Source organism: Colletotrichum scovillei (genome assembly GCF_011075155.1).
Source record: "Colletotrichum scovillei strain TJNH1 chromosome Unknown Contig00010, whole genome shotgun sequence".
NCBI classification, from domain to species: domain Eukaryota; kingdom Fungi; phylum Ascomycota; class Sordariomycetes; order Glomerellales; family Glomerellaceae; genus Colletotrichum; species Colletotrichum scovillei.
Window position 1 is genome coordinate 2,906,273 of NW_023336268.1, and position 23,824 is coordinate 2,930,096.

At 52.3% G+C, this 23,824-nt stretch overlaps 8 protein-coding genes across 8 annotated transcripts; 5 read left to right on the forward strand and 3 right to left on the reverse strand.

Moving 5' to 3' along the window:
• Window positions 1–789: 789 nt before the first annotated feature.
• Window positions 790–1,285, forward strand: HER10_EVM0009724 (uncharacterized protein; the record flags this gene model as incomplete). The annotated part of the gene is made up of 2 exons (XM_035479201.1): window positions 790–999; window positions 1,082–1,285. 2 exons carry the CDS (start codon window positions 790–792, stop codon window positions 1,283–1,285), a joined length of 414 nt encoding a protein of 137 aa, XP_035328371.1.
• A 634-nt stretch (window positions 1,286–1,919) lies between these two features.
• HER10_EVM0007360 (cytochrome P450) lies at window positions 1,920–3,698 on the reverse strand (the record flags this gene model as incomplete). The annotated part of the gene is made up of 4 exons (XM_035476919.1): window positions 1,920–2,356; window positions 2,448–2,787; window positions 2,854–3,395; window positions 3,458–3,698. The coding sequence occupies 4 exons, from the start codon at window positions 3,696–3,698 to the stop codon at window positions 1,920–1,922; spliced, it is 1,560 nt and encodes a 519-aa protein (XP_035328173.1).
• Window positions 3,699–4,316: 618 nt separating this feature from the next.
• On the forward strand, window positions 4,317–5,430 carry HER10_EVM0007667 (tat pathway signal sequence; the record flags this gene model as incomplete). Its single annotated transcript, XM_035477216.1, has 2 exons — window positions 4,317–4,918; window positions 4,992–5,430. 2 exons carry the CDS (start codon window positions 4,317–4,319, stop codon window positions 5,428–5,430), a joined length of 1,041 nt encoding a protein of 346 aa, XP_035328196.1.
• A 1,992-nt stretch (window positions 5,431–7,422) lies between these two features.
• HER10_EVM0005077 (PKSN polyketide synthase for alternapyrone biosynthesis protein) lies at window positions 7,423–14,726 on the forward strand (the record flags this gene model as incomplete). The annotated part of the gene is made up of 6 exons (XM_035474702.1): window positions 7,423–7,468; window positions 7,532–7,800; window positions 7,905–8,204; window positions 8,241–8,267; window positions 8,345–9,377; window positions 9,439–14,726. The coding sequence occupies 6 exons, from the start codon at window positions 7,423–7,425 to the stop codon at window positions 14,724–14,726; spliced, it is 6,963 nt and encodes a 2,320-aa protein (XP_035327958.1).
• Window positions 14,727–15,304: 578 nt separating this feature from the next.
• On the reverse strand, window positions 15,305–16,930 carry HER10_EVM0013096 (uncharacterized protein; the record flags this gene model as incomplete). The annotated part of the gene is made up of 1 exon (XM_035482464.1): window positions 15,305–16,930. One exon carries the CDS (start codon window positions 16,928–16,930, stop codon window positions 15,305–15,307), a length of 1,626 nt encoding a protein of 541 aa, XP_035328669.1.
• Window positions 16,931–19,922: 2,992 nt separating this feature from the next.
• HER10_EVM0004759 (menadione-induced protein-4) lies at window positions 19,923–21,114 on the forward strand. Its single transcript, XM_035474392.1, has 2 exons — window positions 19,923–20,070; window positions 20,163–21,114. The coding sequence occupies exons 1-2, from the start codon at window positions 19,969–19,971 to the stop codon at window positions 21,102–21,104; spliced, it is 1,044 nt and encodes a 347-aa protein (XP_035327927.1). The 5' UTR covers window positions 19,923–19,968; the 3' UTR covers window positions 21,105–21,114.
• Window positions 21,115–21,537: 423 nt separating this feature from the next.
• HER10_EVM0000089 (uncharacterized protein) lies at window positions 21,538–22,705 on the forward strand. The gene is made up of 3 exons (XM_035469884.1): window positions 21,538–21,667; window positions 21,727–21,944; window positions 22,013–22,705. Exons 1-3 carry the CDS (start codon window positions 21,601–21,603, stop codon window positions 22,547–22,549), a joined length of 822 nt encoding a protein of 273 aa, XP_035327484.1. The 5' UTR covers window positions 21,538–21,600; the 3' UTR covers window positions 22,550–22,705.
• A 54-nt stretch (window positions 22,706–22,759) lies between these two features.
• On the reverse strand, window positions 22,760–23,793 carry HER10_EVM0001559 (DltD domain-containing protein; the record flags this gene model as incomplete). Its single annotated transcript, XM_035471303.1, has 2 exons — window positions 22,760–23,608; window positions 23,683–23,793. 2 exons carry the CDS (start codon window positions 23,791–23,793, stop codon window positions 22,760–22,762), a joined length of 960 nt encoding a protein of 319 aa, XP_035327614.1.
• Window positions 23,794–23,824: the final 31 nt, after the last annotated feature.

Sequence of the window (23,824 nt, forward strand, 5' to 3'; positions counted from 1 at the left end):
AACTTGCCGCCTGCCCGCGTGGAATAATGAGCAGGGTAGTTGATGGCTGGAGATGGTAAGCACTGCCTCGTACTATTCTCTACGAGGTCTTTACTTTGTGTTCTGGAGGTCTTGCTGGGGCATGTAGTTCATCGCTTGTCTTAATGGCTCAATTTCAAAACACAAGAGTCAATGAACTAGAACCTATCATCACGCTGTAGACACGAAGTGCTGCGGGGGACTATAGCAATGGTATTAACATGTAGAATCGACAACCCATTGAAGATATGAGATCCTGAACTCACCCTTCTGTAAGCTACCTTGCTTAACTATGGATGTTGTGGCATTGAATAGGATGATAACTTCACCCGGAGCTCAAGCGTGCTCGTCCTTTATTGTGCGAGCTTCGCCATAACCTAATCGGGCAAAAATGCGCTGTCTTGACCAATCAGGTGGCTTCAACGGAAAGGCGCACAGTTTCGCATGCGGAATAGATCTCGATTCAACCCCCTTAGTCTGCGCCGATGAAAAAATTGCAATCAATCATGTAAACATGGCCAAGCAAAAGTGAAGAATGAGGTGATCTTCTACTTTAAACACCAGAACTTGCACTTGCGGCCAGCAACCTGACTGTATCACAGGAACTGTGAGACACCTCCAAGATAATCACCCGAAGCCGATGCACTAAAGTGCCCGAGCTGAAAACTCGGACACAACATTAAAAACGTACAATGCCTATCCGACGTCAGCAGCCCGCTCTCCATGTGTCATTGGATTGACGTACGTTTTCGACTCGAGGCAATCCCAGAAATGTCCGCCACCACAGAGATCAAGAGATGGGGCAAGGCGGACTTGGATGCGTTCCTCGGCAGCCTGCCCACGGAGGTAGACACGTCGACGCAGTACCCCGGCTCGTGCCTCTGCGGCGGAGTCCGGTTCTACCTCGCGGGCGAGCCCCTCAAGAAGGTGTTTTGCTACTGCGATCACTGCCGCAAGAATTCGGGTGGCACTGGCCAGCAGGTGCGGATATGACTTCGCCTCCCCTTTCCCTTAGCTCCACACCTGAACGATTAGTAGCTAACACAACTTTTTCTGGTCGCAGTACATCATCTATCAGGCGGAGAATATGACGATTGACGACCCTAAAGGCTACAAGACTGTCTACACCATCCCGGGAGATACGGTAACGCTGTTCCCCAAGGAAAAGTACTTTTGCAGCCAGTGCGCGTGCACGCTCATCGTGATGCCGCTCATGCTGGAGCGGAAGCTCGCCTTCGTTCCGACGGGTCTAATGAATCATGGGTAATTAATTCTCAACAACGGTGTACCTTTTCCGTTTTGGCTTTAGACACCGAGAGGTTTTTACTGACTGGTCAATGTAATAGCCTGGACTACTTCAAGCCTGACTTTGAGTATTTTGCGGATAAGCGTCCGGGGTTTTTGGGTCCAATTCCTGGTGCTGGGTCCTATAAGGTGCAGGCGGGAGAGCATGTGCCTTTGGACGATACGTCGGTGCCGTCATCCTAGTAGAGGTTTTCTGGTGATACCGCAGTGACGGGGGAAAACGGTGTACTATATCAGAGATTTTGACCTGTCATTCTCGTCAATTTGATGGCATCTCAGGGTCTGAGCATTTCTGTGCGACCGAGCCTCTATTACACGATCATCTGGACTAGTGATCATGAGCAGTGCCAGCATCCCCCAGTTCGCACGCCTTGATAATGGGGTAAGTAAATCTGGAGCAACTACTTCATCATAAAGAACTACAATTCGAGTAAGATGAGGCAAAGGCGGTGATATATGATCGAGATTGGTCAAGACACACAGCAAGCCATCGGCGGAGACCTGGGTTTCTTGATTCACAACGATAAACCTTACTCTAAGTGCAGCGACTTTTGAGGTCGCTCACCCTTCTACAATTGAACCATGTACAATTCAATCTACGCACTGGTCCCAATCACCATAACCCTGACGCCTTGTGTCCCCTCCTTTGGGATGGGCACGAAATAATCGGCCGCCATGTCAACAGCATCCCTGCCAGTCTCGTAGAGCTCGATATCCAGCCTCCGAAACACCGTTGCCAGCCCGATATACAGCTCTGCCATGGCGAAGTTCATCCCTAGACACATGCGCGGCCCCTTGCCGAAGGGAACCAGATACCGCGACAATGGCTTACCGGACGCCGTCTTCGGGTTCTCCAACCACCTCTCGGGGCGAAAGACGTCGGGATCGGGAAATATTTTGGGATCGCGGTGTTGTATGTATGAGGTCATGCTGAAAGGCACGTTGGGTGGAATCACGTACGACTCGTAGGTGATTGGGCCGTCCGGGCTGATGCGGGAGAGGCGCTGCGTGATGCCGAAGGCCAGTCTCAAAGCTACGGAAACACAAAGACTCAGACTTCAATCTCTTTATTGATGCCCTTGAAGAAGTGGTGCCAAGGCTTCAAGAAATTGGAAGACACTCACATTCCTGAACGACTGCATTGAGAAAAGGAAGGCTCTCCAGTTCGTGGAGAGGCGGCATAGGCTCATTGGCGCGAGGAATCCGATTCTTCAACTCTTCGCGTAATCTACTGAGAACACTGGGATTGTCGAGTATATGAAACGTCGCAAGCGCCAATGTGGTCTTGGTCGTGTCAATGCCCGCGCCTGTAATACTGGCCGCTTCGTGCTTCAGGCGCTCGACGGACAGCTCCTCGGGCGGCAGATTCGACTGCAGAAGTTCGTGGAACACAGTACGATGTTGGACACCTTTATTCGAGGTGTTCTGTCCTGAAATGACCTTAATGATCTGGTCTTTGACCTCCTGTTGTTGGTAGCCCCCTGGTTAGAGAAATTGATCTACACTACATCCTAGTGTCATTGTACTCACATTGTGAAACCGAAAGACGGGGGCCATTAACGGGTTTAGAATTTGGGTGACTGACTCCGGAAGCGTTTGAAGTAGCGTCAGAAGCCAGGGGAAATGGCCTGCCATGTGGAGAGACATGGCCAGCTTCCTGATTGAGGTCGTAAATGGCGTGACAAAATCAGGGTAGTCAATAAAATTGTACGAGATGGCAAATGTGTAATAATTGATTGCATCCGACACAAATGCCGCGTATGCCTCATTCATATTGACGGGCTCCACTCGGTCGCTATACTCGGTCGCTAAGCGGCCGACCATCTTGTCGGCCATGAGCTGCATCTGCGGGCTGAACCCCGCCACCTTTTGCTTCGCAAAGAAGGGCGAGATAGCGGAGCGGCGGAGGTGGTGGTGGGCATGGTCGATGGTGTCAAAAGAGGACAAGTGCAGCCCGAACCGGTATCGTAGCTTCTCGATCTTGCTGTACCGGGTTTTGTTGTTGAAGAGGACCTCGTAAAAGTCTGGGTCGGCGATGTGAACTTCCCAAGGCGTGATGCGAACAATTGGGCCTGCCCGGGGAGTCAGTGTCTGGAGTCTCAATTTCCAATACACCGTGAGCAAGGCGCATTACCGTATTGTCGGTGCCATTCTTCGATCTGGAAGGTGAACTGCCCTCCCTTGAACACATCCAAGTACGTCTCATACCAACCAGTTGCCGCCGTCAGCTTGGACCCCGGGATATGCGCAATCGGGCTGAAATAGAGCCGGTATGTAATTAGGCCAATTATGTAGACCAAGTAACCTAGACCCAGGGCCAAAATAATGGGTTGGGGGCTGAGAACACTTTTGATTTTGACGTCTTCGAGATCCATTGTGTAAAGCCAAATGGGTATCCCCCTGAAATGGTCGATACGGCAGTCTTTTCGAAGGGGCCTCGGCTGAAGACATCGAATATTTGGAGACAATGATGTGAGTTCAGTTGCGCTACGTATTGTTCCCGGGTGATGTTGTTCATTTTGGTGGTCGGGGGCCGGGGACTTTCCGCGAAGCGGATACGTCGGGCATTTCCGAGATGCAACACCGGGCCAGTCGGGGATGGGAATCCTCAGACATACGCTAGATACATCGGAAGCTTTGTCAAAGTTCACTCCAATTCGCGATCGTGTTGAATTCGAAGAGCAAGAAAAAGGGAACAAGGCGCCTTCAGTCGAGGATTCAGCCAGAGCATACAGAGTTATCGCACATTTCGACCAATTTTTCGACACCCCTAGTCCTCTTTTGCTGCCATCAACAGCCCTCCAGTCAGAATGACGAATATCCAGTGGTACCTGCATCCCTGGTCACTCTTGGTCTACCAGACCAGTCTGATCGTTTTTGCCGTGGGCTTCACACGTCCGGGATCGTTGGTTCGACTGGCCCTGTGGCCACTCGCTTTGTTTACGGTGTTTCGTTTTGTCGCCACAGCTCATGTCTTAAACAATCGCTTTCACATGAGCTTTGGTGCCTCAGACGCCTGGCTGACATTTCTTCAATACTGGGATGTTGCACTTCTTAGCAACTGGGACTTTGAATATGGCGGCCCGCAGCCCAAGGCCATGGAAAAGAGGGAGACGAAGCCGTGGCGTGAGCGCGCGACTTTCTGGAACCGCTTAGGCTTCGGAATTTACGCCGCCTCTTCGTACCGCTGTAGCGGAACTCCCTTTGAGGTGCCGAATCTTGGGCCTTTTGACAAGAAGGATCCCAAATACGTGCCGTCGAAGGCAAAGTACATCCGCAACGCTGCCATCAGGGTGGTGGTTGTCTATCTGATCCTGGATGCCATGACTTCGTTCAATGATCCGGCAGCCATGCAATCCGTCTTCGCTGACGAGAAGATTCCGCTGCTGCGGCGGCTGTCGCAGCTGACACTAGAGGAAGCTATCATGCGGACGTTCACCTCGTTTTCGTTCTGGCTTGTCAATTACCTGGTTCTTATCCTCTTCTTCGACATCCCGGGTATCATCTGTGTCGCGACCGGCCTATCTGGCGTCGAGTGGTGGCGACCGCCGTTCAACTCCATCTTCGAGGCCTTCACACTGCGCCGTTATTGGGGGTAAGTTATTTATTCCGCCTCTAAAAAGGTACCATCTCTATTTCGAAAGAAGTATCACTGACCTTCGCCCTAGTGTCTTCTGGCACCAGTCCGTTCGAAAGCGCATCAACTCTCCAGCCAACTGGATTGCCAAGGACGTCCTTCGCCTGCCCCGGGGAACTCTCCTCGCACGCTACGCTGTCGTGGTCCTCACCTTCACCATGTCCACCTTCCAGCACGCTACGGGCGATGTAGCCTCGGGAATCCCAGTCTCTCGCACCGGGTCTCCTTGGTTCTTCCTCGTACAGGCACTTGGTTTCGTCCTCGAGGACGTCTTCCAGTACGTTTGGAGGCAGGTGGCGCCGGCTTCAGCCCATGACACATGGTACACCAAGGTGTTTGGTTACGTCTGGGTTTTTGCGTGGATGTTTTGGTGTACGCCATTCTATGCATATCCTGTCTCGGCAAACAATCGGGGAGAGCAGGACGCGATTCTTCCTTTCAGCATTCTGAAGGCTGTCCTGGGCAAATAGACGGTGCCTTGGTGTCAAAGGTACACAGTGCTTCCGTCAATAGCTTTGATACGCGGGACATGTGTCAAAGAAAGGATGCGAAGATATGTAAGCATTATCTTCAGAGCCCCTCAACCATAGGTTGTTTTTGTTAGGGGCGTGGGAAGGATATCGGCAAGACATCCAGAGTTGGTGCCGATTTTCTGGCATGGTTTAGGATGCATTGGCTCGAATGTGTTTATTGAATTTTGTCCATAGTGGTGAGTCATAGAGACGAAATTGTCATGTGTACTGGAAAAGCCCATGAATCGACTGAGAAGTAACGCCAAGAGCAATAGATCCAAGGCCTATAGATGAGAAAAACATCAAGAAGGTACTCAAGTTTTTGGAGTCGATGGGTTGAGCTTTTATAGCTTGGTTGCCGCCGCTTGTTGAGAGGATGTAGCGATGACGCCATTCTTACGACTTTGCAAATCTTTGCGATTATGGAAGGAGATTGGTTCAAAAAGATCCAATATGTGCATCTGGAGATACCTTGATTAAGATGATACAAGGCAAATGATGGTCGGAAGACCACTCGACTAAGCTCATTTCATAGGAAAGAACTACTGGTAGTCTACGAAACCCATTCAATCCTCAAGGCAAGTAACTGGGAGGAAATTCAATAAAAAGCTCATTCTATCTCACTTTTTTGAAGGTTTTGCTAAGCGAACGATGCCCCCTTTGCAAACTTCCGCCTAACTTATGAGAATATCTACAAACAGATCTAATATAGCGTATGGGGGACGTCATTGAGAAAGAAGAAAGCAGTCAAAGTACTCCAACAGTTGCTAGTTGACGTCAGTTCGTTCGACTCTAGACTCTCTATGATTCTATTCTATTTCAAAATTATGCAAAGGTAATTACCCTCATAAAAGAAAAGTACGTCAGACTAAAATTACACGTGTTTCGTACCCAATCCTTATGAAACCACAAAACATACAACCATATTGAAGGCATGAAGGGGTTAGTACCGACGTGAGTCTTTAGTACTCAATGCCGTAACGATGCATGTGAAAACGAGGTAGACAAACAGTGAAAGGTACGCGCCCAGAAAGTAACCCTGAAATTGATTCCATGTCAAAGCGACCTGGTTAAGAGTTCCGAATCTGATGGATTTCGGACCAGACTTTTCTGCTGGTCGGGGGTTTCTTTGGTTCTCTCTTAGTGTCTCGGGGCATTTCACTTTCAAGAAAGCCGCCTGTAAGCATAGCGCGTATGCGCGCCGACACATTTGGGATTGGTAAGCTTATCATACACGATTCGGGAATGTTGCCTTTGCCAAAGTACGGTATCCAGATATATAGTGTTAATTTCTGCGATCCAAAAGCCTTTGGAGTGCTACACTAATAGGACACTTCCTCTGCAACTTGGCCATAGACACTTCCATCGTTGATTTCAGACTGGATAGACCGCAGCCCCCGATCTTGCTCACGCGACTTGTATAGTCCTATAGAAGAAATACACTCTCTGCATTTTATCCTATCGCAGGTGGAAGCCTCAACGCAGGCCGTGTACGAGATCCGGAGATGGCGCAGAACAACGTCGTAGGCAGGGTCGATGGTGCGGACGCCTTGGAGCCAATTGCCATCATAGGCATGGCCTGTCGTTTTCCAGGAAGCGTCTCCACCCCGGAAAGCTTTTGGGAACTTCTCAACAACGCCAGAAAGGGCCACGGAGAGGTTCCCAACGACCGTTTCAATGCTGAAGCATGGCGACATCCTAGTCACGAAAGAAAGGGAGCTGTAAGTGGAAAGATCAGATCACTTCGGCGTTCCGCCTCTTAAAGATTGCGGTCACTGATATGATGCATCTGTAGATCCAGCCTGACAGTGGTTTCTTCCTCGACGAGGACCCAGCTGTTCTTGATGCTCCATTCTTCTCTATTACGGCCAAGGAGGCCGCCGGCATGGTAAATGCCCTGCTCTTGATGCATTCACTCAATGATCATCTGACAAGGTGTCTTAGGACCCAATGCAAAGGAAACTGCTGGAAGTAGCCTATGAAGGGTTCGAAAACGGTAAGCATTTATCATTAGAGACGATTGAAGAGAAGGATACAGTTGCTGACAGTCGCGATCTAGCCGGCATTCCCATGGAAAAACTGGCCGGTAGCGACACATCAGTCTACGTCGGTGTGATGACAAACGACTATGAACTGGTCTCACAAACCGATATCTACAACCTCCCACAAAATGCTGCTTCCGGAACTAGCCGGGCTATGTTGGCAAACCGCATTTCATGGTTCTTCGATCTGCATGGCGCTAGTCTCGCGTTGGACACTGCTTGTTCATCCAGTTTATACGCGTTCCATCTGGCTTGCCAATCTCTCCGAACGGGAGAGTCGCGACAGGTACGGTCAAGACCCCCGTATCCCAACTCACTTCCCAGAACCGATCAACGATCAATAGGTACGGTATTCTGTGATGATGAATGACTTGTTGACCATCTGGATAGGCGTTGGTTGGTGGTGCCAATATGATTCTCCATCCGAATTTCATCTCTCAGCTATCTTCAATGCACATGTTGAGCCCTGACGGTATCAGCCACTCATTTGATGCCCAGGCGAACGGCTATGCACGAGGCGAAGCCATCACCACAATCGTTGTCAAGCGCCTAAAGGATGCTCTTGTCGATGGCGACACTATTCGAGCTGTGGTCAGGGGCACCGGTGTTAACCAGGACGGTCACACACCTGGAATCACAATGCCCAGCAGCGACGCGCAAGCTGCGCTGATACGGTCTACGTATGCTACCGCGGGGCTCTCGTATGACGACACGGGCTATTTTGAGGCCCATGGCACAGGAACACCCCTCGGAGTTAGTTCATTCCAATTTTTCTTGGTCGCATCACATAACCTGGGAGAATTACTAACGAGTCCTCCCTCGACACACAGGACCCTTTGGAATTGGGCGCCGTTGGAGCCGTATTTGGCCCCTCTAGAAGAGGAACCCGAACTCCCCTACACGTAGGCAGCGTCAAAACCAATATCGGCCATACCGAAGGTAGTGCCGGCCTAGCTGGCGTTGTCAAGGCGGTCCTGGCTGTGGAAAAGGGGTATATACCAGCCAACGCCGGTTTCGAGACGTTAAACCCGAAGCTCCGACTCGATGAATGGGGTCTTGCCTTGCCACTCGAGACGATGCCATGGCCAGTCTCGGGCCTCCGCCGGGCGAGCATCAACTCGTTCGGATTCGGGGGCGCCAATGCCCACGTCATCCTGGATGACGCTCATCACTATCTGGAGTCGCGCAATTTGGTTGGTAACCACCAGACGGCCGTGTCGGTCGACGGAGGGACATCTACTTCATCCGGGAGCGGAGACAGCGGAATCAGTGACGTGCGCAATCATCGGGACGGAAGTAAACAGCTAGGAAGCATCCACGTACGCCCCAAGGTCCTCGCTCTCTCAGCGCACGACCAGGCCGGGATCAAGAGGCTCTCTAGTGCATACGCCCAGTTCGCGGCGGAGTCTCAGCACCGGGAGGGCAGCTTCGTTCACGACATGGCCTACACTCTGGCAGCCAGGCGCACCAAACACCCATTCCGCAGCTTCGCGGTCGCGTCGACTGTAGACGATCTCACGAGCGGTGTTTCCGCGGCGCCGACGATACTGAAACGCTCAGCAAAGAACGGGACGCTGGCTTTTGTGTTCACTGGGCAAGGTGCGCAATGGGCGACCATGGGGAGGGAGTTGCTTGATGTTCTTACATTCAAGGAGAGCGTTCTCAGATCACAGGGGTATCTTGACGCACTCGGATGCAAGTGGAACGCGATCGAGCTACTGTGTGATGAGGATGGCTCCAGATTGGACATCCCTGAGTTCTGCCAGCCCATCTGCACCGTGATGCAGGTTGCCCTGGTCGACTTACTTGGTCACTGGGGCTTGACGGCGAAAGGTACTGTTGGGCATTCAAGTGGTGAGATTGGTAAGAAGTATCCAACGCTGGATGATAATACGACTTTATGCTGACATGTGTGTACAAACAGCGGCTGCTTATGCTGCAGGCGGAATATCCCATGCCAGCGCCATTAAAATTGCCTACTTCCGCGGTCTCTACGTTGAGGAGATCCAGCGCCGTCTCGGAGGTCGCCGGGGCACCATGTTAGCTGCAGGCCTGACCGCCGAAGAGGCGCAGTCAGTCGTGGAGGAGTTCTCTTCCCCTGAACAGATCGCTACGGTGGCCTGCATCAACAGTCCCTCGAGCGTAACCATCTCGGGCGATGAGGACGCTATCGGCAAACTTGAGGCTGTGCTTCAGCAAAGGGGTAAGTTCGCGAGGAAGCTTCGTGTGAAGATGGCGTACCACTCGGCACACATGGAGGTCATCGCGGACGACTTTCTGGCATCCATGGGTGAGCTGGAGCTGAAGGATCAGTTCGCAGCGCCAATGTTCTCTTCGGTCACGGAGGAGGTCTTGGCGAGCCCGTCACAGCTGAGTGCTGCCTACTGGGTCAAGAACATGGTCTCACCCGTACTTTTCAAGGGTGCCGTGGAGGCATTGCTCACTCACTCCGCTCTTGTGGAGGGAGCCAACACCGCACGGAGACAGAGGAAGGTCCCGGTGCGATGGACCGGTTTCGTTGAGATTGGCCCTGCGGGAACGCTTCAAGGACCGCTGGACCAGATCATGAAGGCCGTCAATTCGAAGCTCTCATTGGACCTGACATACACTTCCATGCTCAAGAGAAAGAAGAACGCTATGTCTACCTCGCTCGAGGCTGCGGGTCTACTATGGGCCACTGGGCATAATGTCGACCTGCTGAAGGTCAACGAGGACCCTGACCACCGGAGCGCCCGGTCTTTGGCCAACTTGCCGCCGTACCCTTGGCAACACAGCAAACGCTTCTGGCACGAGGCACCCGAGAGTCTCGCAGTCAGAAAGCAAAAGAGGTCCAGGAGAGATCTCCTAGGCATCGAAGTTCCTAACCAGAACCCCTTCGAGCCCAGGTGGCGAACCCCCTTACGCTTGGAGGAGCAGCCGTGGATGGGTGGCCATGTTATCACTGGCACAGTCCTATACCCGGCTGCCGGCATGCTGATTATGGTCCTCGAAGCCGCCCTGGAAATCGCGGAGAATAACTCGAATGAAACAAAGAAGATCAGGGGCGTCGAGTTGGGCCAGGTCAGCTTCGAGAGAGGCTTGGTGGTCCCCAATGATGATGCCGTCGAGACTCACTTGAGCATGCGACCAGACGAAATGTTCCCTGAAAAGTATCACTGGACCATCTTTTCCATCCCACCTGGCGGGACCTGGCAGAAACACTCATCCGGTACTGTCGTCACTATCTACGAGGACACAGGTTTGGACATTGAGGAATGGCAAGCCCGAGCAGAGAGCTTCGAGGACTTGAAGAAGCGTGCCTCCAGGAAGCTTGACGTCGCAGCCTTCTACGACCAGCTGAGGTCTATCGGCATGGACTACGGGCCCTTGTTCACCAACGTTGTTAACGCCGCCATACTGCCGGGTGAGCAAACAGGTCTTGCGACTGTGTCTATCCCAGACACCAAGTCTACGATGCCGCAGGGCGTCGAATTCCCGCACCATATTCACCCGGCAACGCTCGACGCAATTTTCCATCTCATCTTTATCGCCCTTTTTGAAGGGAATCCCATGGATGAAGCATCCATTCCGGTGACGGTCGAAACCATCTTTATCGCGATGGACCAGCCTTCTGGTGCGGGATCCAAGTACGTCGGGTTCTCAAAGGCGAGGAAGACCAACTCCAGAGAGGCATGTGGCGATATCGTCATCTCGGATGAGAGTTGGTCGGGACCCAAGATCGTCATGCAGAACATGGTGGTCCGTCAGGTATCATCCACTGACGACAAGTCTGAGAGCTCCTCATCGCCCTTCTCTCAAACGCCAAAGAGGGTCGGCCGGCTTGAGTGGAAGGAAGACATCGATGCGCTTGCGGGCAAGGTAGCATCACAAGTCCTCCGTGCAGGTGGATGTCAGGACCGTTTCACTGGTCTGAGCAACCGTGACTTGGCTGCGTACTTGGAACTTCTTACCTATAAAGAGGCGGATTTGAGGCTTCTTGTCCTTCATGCCGAGAAGAACCATGAACTGCAATCTTTGGCAACCATCTTCGCACCTCGAGAGGAGCGAGGTCTCCGCGCCGCTGAGATCAAGTTTGCTGCACCGTCTCAAGAGCTTGCAAATCAATTGCTTTCCCAGCTTGCAGTGACGCAATATCCGCTGCCCAATGGTTCCGACGTTATATACGTGCCATCGCCTGAAGCGCTGGTAGAGGATTCGTCTGATCAGCTTGTTGAGGAGCTGGGTATGTTCGACATCGTCATCGGGGACAGTCGACAGTTGCCCGATGGTGGTGGGAACATTAGGCTGTCTCACATCAAGTCCCTTCTACACCCCGGTGGTCGAGTCGCTTTAGTTGGAGACAAGGTGTCTGCCGCCGACTATCTCAGTGGCGCCGGCTTCGCCCCGGTTGATATCGACTTCAACAACGCAGTGGTTTGCTCGACGAAGGTCCAGAAGAAGCTAGTCCTCTCCGAGATCAACTTGATTGTCCGGCCCTCACCTTCGATAGCAGCTTTGAAAGTCCAAGAGGTCTTGAAACGGAAATTGGAGAGCTCAGGGGTCACGGTCAAGAGCTGTCTCCTCTCCGAGGCCGCCACTTCGGGATCCGAGATCTTTATCTCCCTTCTCGAGTTCGATGAGCCTTGGACAATCAACCTAAGTGCCCAAGACCTGGACGAGCTCCGATCCTTGGTTTTCGGCGCCAAGTACCTTCTATGGCTGACGAACGGCGGCATCGCCGACAGAAGTGAGGCGTCGCTGGCCTTCTCCCCTACCACCGGCTTGTTGCGCACTATTCGAACCGAGGTGCCGCAAATCGTGCTCCCACATCTAGATCTCTCTATGACTTCGGAACTCGGCCCTGAAGAACAGACAAGCTTGGCAATGGAGGTGTTGAGCCTTAGCAGGAAAGACCTATACAAAGGGAAGAATAACGAGATGGAGTTTCTCGAGTCCGGAGGCAGGCTTCTAATTCCCCGGGCCGTGGCAGACTTGCCCTCTGACCACGAACTGGCGTTGCGTTCTGGTCAGCTGAAGTCGGTTCCAGGCGGATTGTGGGCGACTGGCGAGCCTGGAGACCTAAATCCTTTGAAGTTTGACGTCGCTGGGTCCGGTGTCTGGATCGCGGACACAACCCAGAGCGAACCTCTCAACGACGAGGAGATTGAGATCCAGACCAGCCACGTATGCATCAACGGCTCTGAACTTACTCGATCGTCAGGCCAGTTTGGTACAACAATGGCGACGGAGGCTCTGGGACGTGTGGTCCGTCTTGGTACCGAGGTCCCGAACCTCAAAATTGGTGATAAAGTCGTCGTGTTGGTTGATGAAAGCGCACTCAAGACACATATCAGACAGCACTTCAGCCTGGTCCAGAAGGTTCCGGATGATGTCAAGTCTGAGCTCGCCGTTTCTCTACCGTTGAGCTTCATGACGGCCTACCACGCCATCGTGGAAGTTGGTCGTCTTGCAGCAGGCGAGACCGTTCTAATCCACGCCGTGCATGATGCCGTTGGACTTGCTGCCCTTCAGATTGCGACGCAACTGGGTGCGGCAGCGGTCTTTATCACGGCCAATGACGATGAGACGGCATCAGAGCTGGTGGCCGAATACAGCATTCCCCATAGCCATATCATCCGAGCAGAGGACGGTGACATCGTCTCGAAGACCGCCATGAAGCTTACTTCCGGGCACGGTGTCGACATTGTCATCAGCGCTGCGTCGGGCACATCCTTGTACTCCGCCACGAAGACCATTGCTTCCTGGGGGCGGTTCGTACGCATCGGCACCGATAGGGCTCGTCCCCAGGACATCAGCGCCGTTGTGTTCGAGCGCAACGCCTCCATCTCGTCTGTCGATGTCAGACAGCTCCCCCGTGAGAGGCGCTCCCGGCTACTCGCCATGGCGTTCGGATTCTTGCGGTCCGGACTTGTGAAAGAACGGTCTCTTGTGACTAGTGTACGCGCCGTGAAAGACCTGAGCGACATCTTATCCTCGACTACAGTCGAGCAGGGTAACATTGTCATCGAGCTTGGGAAAAAAGCAGTGGTGCCGGTTTTACCGCGACCGCCGGCTCCGCCCCAGTTGGATGCCGACGCAAGTTACCTTATCTCCGGTGGCCTAGGTGCTCTCGGCCTGACTATCGCGAAGAACATGGCTCTTCATGGCGCTCGGCACTTGGTCCTTCTATCGCGATCTGGCGTCGTGAACGCTAGGCAAGAAGACGCCATCCGGGACATCCGTGATCTCGGCTGCGAGGTTGACACTCCCAAATGCGACGTCACAATGCGCTCAGAAGTTGAAGATGCGATACGAAGATGTGAAACGAGCGGACGAAGGCTTCGAGGCGTGATCCAATGCGCCATGGTCCTTCAAGACTCCATCTTGCAGAACATGACCATCGAGAAATGGAACACCGCGACGCGTCCCAAGATTGTGGGGACGTGGAATCTCCACTCCACGGTGCCCACAGACCTCGACTTCTTCATTCTTCTGTCCTCCATGTCCGGCATCATCGGGAACAGCGGACAGGCTAATTACTGCGCGGGCAACGCGTACGAGGACGCCATCGCGCTTCACCGTCGGTCCTTGGGTCTAGCGGCGACGACGCTGAACGTTGGGCTGGTGACGGACGCGAGCCATTTCAATGCGACGTCTACGGCCGACGATTACCTCAGAAAATACGGCCACTGGGAGTCGGCGAGGGTGACGGACGACGAGATGCAGGCCGTCATCGAAGCCGTCCTCCGCCAGAGTGCCGGGGATCTGCCGGAGCAGCTCCTCGTCGGCATCACGGATGATGTGAAGCGCGACGGTCGCGCAGCGTGGCCACAAGACCGCAAGTTTGAGCACCGCATCGCGCGAACTGGGTCGTCTGCCGCTAGTGCAGACCCCAACGGCGCGAACGCGGAGAGACTCGGAGACGAGTTAGGCCGGGCGAAGACATTGAAAGAGGCTGTTATGGTCGTCCTCGGCGCTCTCAAGGCTAACCTCGCGGCGGCCATGACGGCCAGTCCGGACGATATCGATGAGGAGAGGCCGCTTTACAGCTTTGGTGTCGACTCGCTCAAGGCGGTCGAGGTGCGCAATTGGATCTTCAAGGAGCTACGATGCGACGTGTCTGTTTTTGATATTCTGAGCCCAAGCCCGCTCGCTAAGTTGGGGCCGAGGATCGTGGCTAGGAGCGCGCTAACGCCACCCGAGATTGCAAGTCAGGCGTTAGCGGATGCCTAATCCATGTTAGTAGGGATGAGGCTGTCAAAAGAATGGGGCAATGCGATCATGATCTCTCTGTCTCTTGTTTCAGTAAGGTTCTGATAGTCACTGAGGTCTTTGTTCAACTGATGAATCCACTGATATATTTCACAGCCATAGGGCAAGTAAGTAGGTATCGAGTTACAATATAGTGGATTGCTTTGTATTTCAGAAAAGAGCCAAAGGATTGAACTTGTAGTTACTCTGCGATCCTAGTTCAAAGAGACCTTTTAAAAATACTCTTGGATAAATAACGTAGATAGAATTTGGTACTGCGATGACATTATCGCGTACGGTCAGGTGACTAGTGTCTAGGTTTAGGCTGATACAACACGGCGTGATGTTAAAAAAATCAGAATGTCATTTCGGTTACATGTAAATATGTCTGTAATTGTGTGGACTTTTTTCATGTCTAATCTTTTCGCCGATAAGCTTTCAAGGGGCGAGGACGCATACGTTGGATGGCCGCTTCAAAAAGAAAGACGCTTCTATCAATGTTCGCTTTATAAGATCAACAATACAAAATACATGTTGGACTTTTACCATGATCATCACAATCACCACTTGATCGACATTTTCCCTCGCAGGCGCTCGACCCGCTCCATGACCCCTCTTAACATCCCGAGAGTCGCGCTGCACTGCATCTCTTTCATATGTCCTCCGGTAGTATTTTGGAGGTCTGTCAACATCCCAACCAGTATCTTCAAGCGGTGGCGAACAAGCCGCTTTAGAAACGTCAACTTCAAGTCTTCGTCTAAGACCTCGTAGTCGCCTATCCGCAACTCTGTCGTATGTATCAATGACTGTTTGCGAGAGGGCGCCGCCATCGTCCCCCCCGGCGCTGGTATGTAAAGCTTCCCCAGTCCGACTCCGCTCGCGGAGGGCTGGCTGCGGTGGTTGCTTTGATACGCCGCGCCGATATTGCTATCCCCGGCGGTATTCCTGTTCGGACCACTTGACCCGCCTCGGATGGAGCTTTGATGATCTACGACGGCCACATTGGGCTTGAATTTCTCGATGAAGCAATCCAATAGTCGGGTCGCCTGGTCCATGATGATGGAAAGTAGTAGTAAGCTGCTGTCATTTGCTAGGCAATGTGGGCAATTAAGGAGTCCCTTTGTGAGCGCCTGCATATTCCGGTCAATTTGCAGAATCGTGTCGACATTTGGGGTGACCGAGGAGTTGGTGAGGCTATTTAGACCAGCGAGCTGTTGGCTGAGACAGCGGTAACAGTCGTTGCTGCACATAAGAGAGGATGAGGTCAATGCCGATGTGGAAACGGGGAGAGGCTGTGCGTGAAAGTGCATTGATGTTTCTTCAGGGCCAAACATGTCGGACACTGCTGCCACCGCCGCAGCCGCGCCACTTTCAGACATATTCATGGTGGAAGTCGAAGGGCGTTTAGTCGCGCCAGTAAGAGCTTCACTTCCAAACTGCTCGAGTTGGTCCACTGGGGTATTGTAATGACTTGGTTCGGTAGCCCAGTTCTGGAGATCCTCAAACGTCGTCTCGGTCAAACTGACGGCGGCGAGAGACTCCGAAGATGCCGGGTCAGTCGTAAACAGTGTGTCCATCACCACGCCAAACTGATGATTGCTGTCTGACACTGGCTGATGCAGAGCGCTAGGGATCACTATCGTGCTAGCCCCGTCATCGTTAACGCCAGACATGGCGTCGAGGAAGGCATCTGTGAAGGGCGAAATTGTCTCGTGGAAAGCTGGGGTTGTAACTTTATGCAAAGGGATAGATGTCGCTTGTCCACCATGGCTTTGTCCCATACTCGCAGCCTCGCCTTCGTGGTTCTCATCCTGGCCGCCTCCTCTCGCACCTGCGACACCCGAAGATGTTACTGCTGACGATGACGGAGGCGGCGGCGGTTGCCGTTGCTGTAGGGGTTGCTGCTGCTGTTGTTGAGTCGAGTCTTCTAGCTGATGGGAAGAATGCTTGCGAGGCCGGCCGAGCCGGCGGATCGGAGAGTATACGCACGGGAGACCAAGTCGGGCACACCGTCGACACGCCGGCTTTTCCTGAGAGCACTTGAGCTTCGTATCCTGACAGCGGTCACAAGAGTTGCGGAGCCTGAACTGCCTGTTCGGGTGGTTCCCCGCCTGGTCTCGGCTTCCCTGGCCCTCTGTGACAGGGGCTGGACTAGCTTCCCCAGGCTGTATCTCGGTATTGCTCATGTCGTATACGAGGTTATTTAAGGTAAGTCAAACCCCCCACTTCCTGGCACCCCCCTGTTTCTGGCACCCACAAAAACGATGGGATCACAACCCAACCTCCTCATTACTATTAACTATTGATCCTCAACCACACCCACTACAATACAACTGCCAGCCTCACTAGGGCATTCAGAGTCGCTGGATTCAGCCGTAATAACCTCCTTTTCACCCGCTTCGATTTGAGCCCGATGGATATCCCTGATGTTCGCAAACTTCGTGTTGGGATCGATCTGAACAGTCTTCCTCTTCCTAACTGCAGCGTTGGTAACTTGAGCCCTCAGGTGAGCCAGCTGCTGCTGGGCAGCTGCCAGTTGCCAGGCCTGCTCTGTGAAGCCTTTTTTCACCTTCCTGAACAGCAGCCGTTGAGTGCTGGTATCATTGTCGAGTTGGGTGTATAAGTGCAGTTGACCGCTGAGCTCTGCCAGCTTCCTGGGTGTCGACCAGACCACTGCAGAGGAAGCAGAATCCCATGGCTCAACAGGGGTAGTTTGTTGACCATTATGGCATCGCTTTTGCCCCGACTGGTTGGTTTGGGTGTGGTGGGCTTAGCAGAAGGCTCAGGTAATACCATAGGGTTCATCAGGGGCTTAACCATCGCTACAGGGTGTAGACCAGTCCACTTCCAACCACTTCTGATGTTCGAGACTGATAGACCAGCAAGTCAGCCTTCTGGTAACAGTCCAGGAAGTTCCTTTTACCTATAATGGTAGAGTCGTTCCATTGAGACAAGTAACCGAGCTCCTTCCGATAGGCTGACTTAACAGGGCTGAAGACAGACTGGTCAAGTGGCTGGAGGACATGAGAGGAGTGTGGTGGTAAGAACAGTAAATGGATATTGTTAATATAGCAATTCCACATGAAGTCTGTCGTCGTATGACTCCCATGCCCATCCACAATCAACAGTCGAGCCTCGCCCTCAGCCTCGGGCATAGTCTGTGGGATAAACACCTTCTCTAACCATTCAATGGCAGTTAAGTCTGTAGTCCAGCCATTATCTGTTGCTGTAAACTCCCACCCATCGTATGGAACCAGATGTAATGGAAACCACTGTTGTTGGACCGTCTTCCCTTGAAAATGATAAGAGGACGAAGTGCCCTACCCAAGGCTGAGATACACTCAATGATAGAGACCCATGCCCTCGACCCAGGTTGTTTCTTGCGAACAGACGTCGTCTCAGCCATGCCCAGCACTAACCCATTAGCTCCCTGACCCTCGAGGATGCCAGTCTCATCCATATTATATCTGTTGGCTGGTTTGATGTCCTTGATCTCAGGGATAGCAAGGAACTTAAACCAGTTCCTAATGACCTCAGTAGATGCCCCATTAACGCGTCTAGAATCGATGGAACGACTTCTCTGAACCTTAATGATAGGGTTCCTTCTCACGAAGGCATAGATCCAGCCTTTTCCTAATGGTTTGGTATCCCCAGCAGCAGCCAGAACTCGCTCTGCGAATTCCTTCACCTGTTGGTGCGTTGGTGCGAGGCCCAGCGAAGCCTGAATGCGAACCCATTGTGCCAGCTTCTCCTGGTCAGGAGACAGCCTCTGCCAGTCAGCAAAAGCCACTTTCCTAGTCTGACCACCTTGGAGACGTAGTTGGAGGGTTGATCGTGGTATCCCATACTCCAATGAGGCTCTCTTTGACTCTGCCGTTTGAGATGTCCTCGAGAGCCTGACGAAGCTGATCTTCGGTATATTGAGGCATTAGATATAGAAGAAGGTATGTGCAAAAAATGAGCCCATTTGGACTCGAATTGAAAATGTTGTGATAAAAGGAGGTTGGGGGTGGGCATTGCGTTGTGGTGGATTTTCGCGTTTTTGTGGGTGCCAGAAACAGGGGGGTGCCGGGAAGTGGGGGGTTTGACTTAATATGTACCTTCGACTGGTTGAAGTTGCCCTTTTCCACCCTTTGCTGGATGGTCCGGCATCCGTCCCAACCATAAGAAGGCGAGCTAAAACTCGTCACCCGATTATGAGGCAGACAAGATTTGGCACCTTCACTTTTATATCTGCTGATCATCCCACAGGCATTCACTAGAATACTAGGCAGCCGGACTCCTTCGTCTGCAGAGATGTGGCGCTGGGTAAGCGCTTTACTTGATGGAGGTACATCTTCTGGGCTTATGTCTGTTGATAGCGTGGTTCCTCCGTAGGCGCACATCACGCCGCGGACGCGCACGTTACGGAGTAGTCAGTCCAATTAGATGCAAGAGATCAAGCTTGTTCCACTTAAAGGATTTGCTCGTTGACCGAGATACAAGTCCGGCTTCCCGTCTCTCAAACTCACAAAAGTCTCCTTCATAATTTTCCTAAGGAATGTGCACTTTACAATTCTCAAGCTAAGACGACAATGACTTGACGGAGATAATCTGACCGGCATTACCCCGCGTATGGTCAAGAAACTCTCAAGTAGGTTGACGGCTCCAGTCCGACCCCCTGTCCGAAACCTTTGACATCCAGCATGAAGACACCAGACCCCTGTCAATTCATGTACATGTAGGCACATTCCCACAATGCAACTCACAACTATGGTGATACAACCCGAATTTGAAAACCATGAACGAGATGTTGGACGCAAAAAAAGCGCAGCCATGGAAGCACTAAGCAAGGTACGACTGAATGCTTTTGACATGACATAGGGCGTGGGGGGTGGCTTTACGTCTGTCAGATCTAGCCTACATGATTCGGCTCGGCCGCGCCCGCCACAGGCGAGTTGATAAGTACTTTGGTCCAATCGGCCCATTACGCCGCGGTATCGCATAGAATGCAAGTGATTTGTCCATCAGCCACTTTCTCAAAAAAGGCAGTTGTCAAACAAGCATGACAGGCCCGGGTGGTTGATCGGGTCTTTTTTCACTATCACGGATAGACGGATCACAAGTTCTTCCTTCTAAGACTACATCAATAGGCCCTCTTGTGAACAGAGTTTCGTCAGCAGAGTCAAGACTGAACTACACGGTTGGCTAGAGAGATCCAAAAGAGACAACATACATCTTCAAAATGGTGGCAAACAAGTCATTGATCTTCAAGAAGGTCCACGAGACACCCACGGTGGCGGGGCAGGATATCGCTGTGGAGAGCAGAGACTTCAATCTTGACCAGGTATGCACACACGCAACGGATATCAGCCGTCTGTCATTGACAGCTTGGCCATTCGAGTACAATTTTGGCGTTTTGCTAACACGTTGATTTAGGAATTGCTGGGAGGTTCCATCTTGGTACAAGTTCTATATGTCTCATTCGACCCGTACATGAAGGGTCGCATGGTTGAGAAGCCGGTTATGGGCCCTTACAAGCTCAATGAGCCCATCCCGAACACAGCCCTCGCCAAAATCCTTCGATCCAAAAATGAAGGATTCCCGGAAGGCGCCATAGTCAGGGGGGAATTCCCAATCAGCCAGTACGCCGTCGCCACTGCCGAGGACTTACAGGCCGGATGGGCACACCTGATCGAGAACCCGTTCAATTTCCCACTTGACACGTTCCTTGCTGGCCTGGGGATGCCCGGGCTCGCCGCCTATGCCTCTCTCTACGAGATAGGCAAGCCCAAAAAAGGCGAGACCTTGTACGTCTCCGCTGCAGCCGGCGCCGTGGGCCATGTAGTCGGGCAGATCGCCAAGCGCGAGGGTCTACGTGTCATTGGCTCTGTGGGCGCGGACGAAAAGGTCGACTATCTTGTGAGTGAGTTCGGCTTCGACGCTGTGTTCAATTACAAGAAGGAAACGGTCGACGAGGGCCTCGCCCGTCTTGCACCCGACGGAATCGACATCTTTTACGACAACGTCGGCGGTGAGACGCTAGATGCGGCTCTATTAAAGATGAACCCATATGGACGAATCATCGCCTGCGGAGCCATCAGCCAGTACACGCGTGTTCAAGGCCCTTACACGGGCTATGGAGTTACCAATATCTTCAACATCACCGTGAAGCGAGTCACCATGGCTGGCTATATCGTGACTGACCCAAACATTGGTCCCAAGTATGGCGCGGAGCATATGCAGAACGTGTCAAAGTGGATTCATGATGGTAGCTTCACCTCCAAGTCGACTATCGTGGACGGCGTGGATCAAGCAGCCGATGGATTTGTGGGCATGTTTTACGGCAAGAACATTGGAAAGGCTGTCCTCAAGATCTAGAATACTGCCCTATGAAATTAGATACAATTTGTGATTCTACTTAATTTTGACAAAACCTCCTGCTATTTTTCTAAATTGCTGTCGCGATGAGTCCTAGTAACGCATTTGCAACGCACGGTCTTGGATACGTGCCTGTGCTCGTTTAGCTACAAATGGATGAAAGAAAGAAAGAATGAGAGAGCCCTCACTTGAATTGGGGTCAAGGGCCCAATCGAAAAAAAGGGCTAAGAAATGTGCGGTCGGGATAGCCCGTTTGACTTCATGGCGGCAGGGACTTTCTGGATTCGTCTAAGTACGGTGGTGGTTTCAAGCCTCCGAATCCTTCTAGTTCATCCTTCTGACTAGATAGCTGCCATCCCACCACTCAAAGTGCAAACCTTAAAGACACCCAAAAAGCCCCCGAAGAGGTAAGCATTTAAGTATCCGAAATTCCCAAGCACCCAGGATAGTTGGTCAGTGGCAATCAGCAGCCAATAGGTGATCTGTATAATCCAACATGCCGTGCCGAATCCTTTGCCTCCATGGCATGGGCATCAACAGCCAGATATTTGCCTCGCAGACAGGTGAGTCATTTTCATGCTGTCTTATCTCGCGCTATTAGCACTACTGACTCAATTCACAGAATCCTTTCGGAGTTTGCTGCCATCGGACTACGACTTCACATTTGTTGATGGCCCGACCACTTGTAAGCCAGAGGTGGCCATAGCCAAGGTGTATCCAGGCCCGTACCTTTGCTGGTATAGAACGCCGACTACTGAGTCGGTGACCGCGGCCCACCATCACGTCAAGTCCATCATGGCCGAAAAGGGCCCTTTTGAAGGAATCATGGGGTTCAGCCAGGTGAGTTTCACTAGGAGCGTTCCGTCTGTCTCATATGAGTTTCTGATTCTAACAAACTTGGCCGTAAGGGCGCCGCAGTCGCGGTGTCGATGATCTTGCGCCACCAGCTTGAAAACCCGTCAGCACCACCCCTCTTCAAATTTGCCATTCTCATCGGCTCCCCTTTGCCCTTCTCACACAGCCTGATGTATGGGATTGACACGCGGGATTACTTTGGCGTCTCTTGCAACATGGACTGTAGCGTGCTTGCTCGGTACAATCGTCCTAACAAGGTCCCTACATATCTTATTACCCCAGACAGGTACCTCAAAGACGACGACGATGAGGACTTCGACAAAACCGAAGAGGCGTGTCAACAGCCGACCGCAGCAATATTCTACCAAATGTTCCATTCAACATCAGATGAGGTCAGAATGGACATTCCTACTGTTCACATATTTGGCCGGCGTGATCCGTGGTACCTTCATAGTAAAGATGTGCTACAGCTGGCATGTGCTGAACGGGCTTCGGTGTTGGAGCATTGTTATGGCCATGAAGTCCCGCGACACCTGAGTGAGGAGATTTGCGATTTGATTGAGTCGGCGGTCGCCTTGGTTGAGGTTTAGTGGAAGAAATTTGAACCATTTCCTAGTCTACCTACTCCGGATTCAGAGTCTCGAGTTTTGCAACGATTTTTAATTCATCCTTGAGTTCCAGAGCAAACATATGTAACTACTTTACCTTATTTAATGTACTTCATCTTAACGACCGAATAAACCGACCATTATATTCATGTTTTAAACCAGATCTTTGATAAAAAATTTGTATGTACTCGTTTACCCAGTACCGTTAGTCTCGCCATTGCTCGTTCCGTGCCCAACACCCACGTACTCATCTACCTTTCCAGCCAAGACATTCTTGATAAAGTCCACCTGCATCTTAATCAGTTCGGGGAACTCTGGACCACTGAGCACATTAAGGTGTCCTTTGCCAATAGACACGTGCGCCTTTTTCGGGCCTGGAAACGTGTGGAACAGATCAAATTGCTGGTCTGGGGGCGAGATCTGGTCCAGCTCGGGAATGACCATGAGAACGGGCGTTTGGTACATGTACTTCATTATACCATGGGGCTGCCACATAATGAGCTTGTAGTACGACTGAAGCGTCGTTCTGTTCTCGTGGCGACTGGCGCCGTACTTCTTGGCGTTGACCATGTAATCAAACTCCTCCTTGTCGGCGCCGATACCCAGGCCGGCGGGATTGACGCCGTCCTCGGTCAGCACAGGCAAAAAGACTGGCGGGTTGCCGGCGGCGCGGGACTCGCGGTCGGCCATGCTGCGTGCGAGAACGCGGGGGAACTTTTGCGGCGTGAGCTCAAAGTCCAGCAGTGGGCAGATGGAGACGACCATGCGTGCGCGCTTGTCGAGGGCGCCAGCACAGAGTGCGACGCAGCCGGCAAAGGACTGGCCCCAGAAGAAGATCTGCTCCGGATCGACCTCGGGGAGGCCGCGAAGGTAGGTCAGCGCATCTGAGTAATCTGAGACCTGCTTCATCGGGTCGATCTCGTTCCGGGGCTGACCATCGCTGAGGCCTAGGCTGCGTGGGTCGTAAATGAGTGCTGAGATTCCGGCAAGCTGGAACTGTTCGGCCACCTCTGGCACAAACATCTCCTTTACGCAGTTGAACTAGGCGGGAGCTGGGTGTCAACCTGGGGAACGCCTTTGAAAAACGAGTAGGGAGTTTCATATGAGATTCTTACCCCGGGAGTAATGATGGCTGCAGGACCACGACCAGGTGCGGGATAGAAGCAGCCCCTGAGGGTCAGCCCATCCACGGTCTGGAACTCCACGTCGCGGAAGGAGGTACTCATTATTGCAGTTGAGACGCAGGATTTGACAGAA

Coding starts and splice junctions, on each gene's coding strand:
- HER10_EVM0004759 (XM_035474392.1), top strand. CDS start 19,969: ATGGTGGCAAACAAGTCATTGATCTTCAAGAAGGTCCACGAGACACCC. Junction 20,071..20,162: donor GAGACTTCAATCTTGACCAG/GTATGCACACAC, acceptor ACGTTGATTTAG/GAATTGCTGGGAGGTTCCAT.
- HER10_EVM0000089 (XM_035469884.1), top strand. CDS start 21,601: ATGCCGTGCCGAATCCTTTGCCTCCATGGCATGGGCATCAACAGCCAG. Junction 21,668..21,726: donor GATATTTGCCTCGCAGACAG/GTGAGTCATTTT, acceptor CTCAATTCACAG/AATCCTTTCGGAGTTTGCTG. Junction 21,945..22,012: donor GAATCATGGGGTTCAGCCAG/GTGAGTTTCACT, acceptor CTTGGCCGTAAG/GGCGCCGCAGTCGCGGTGTC.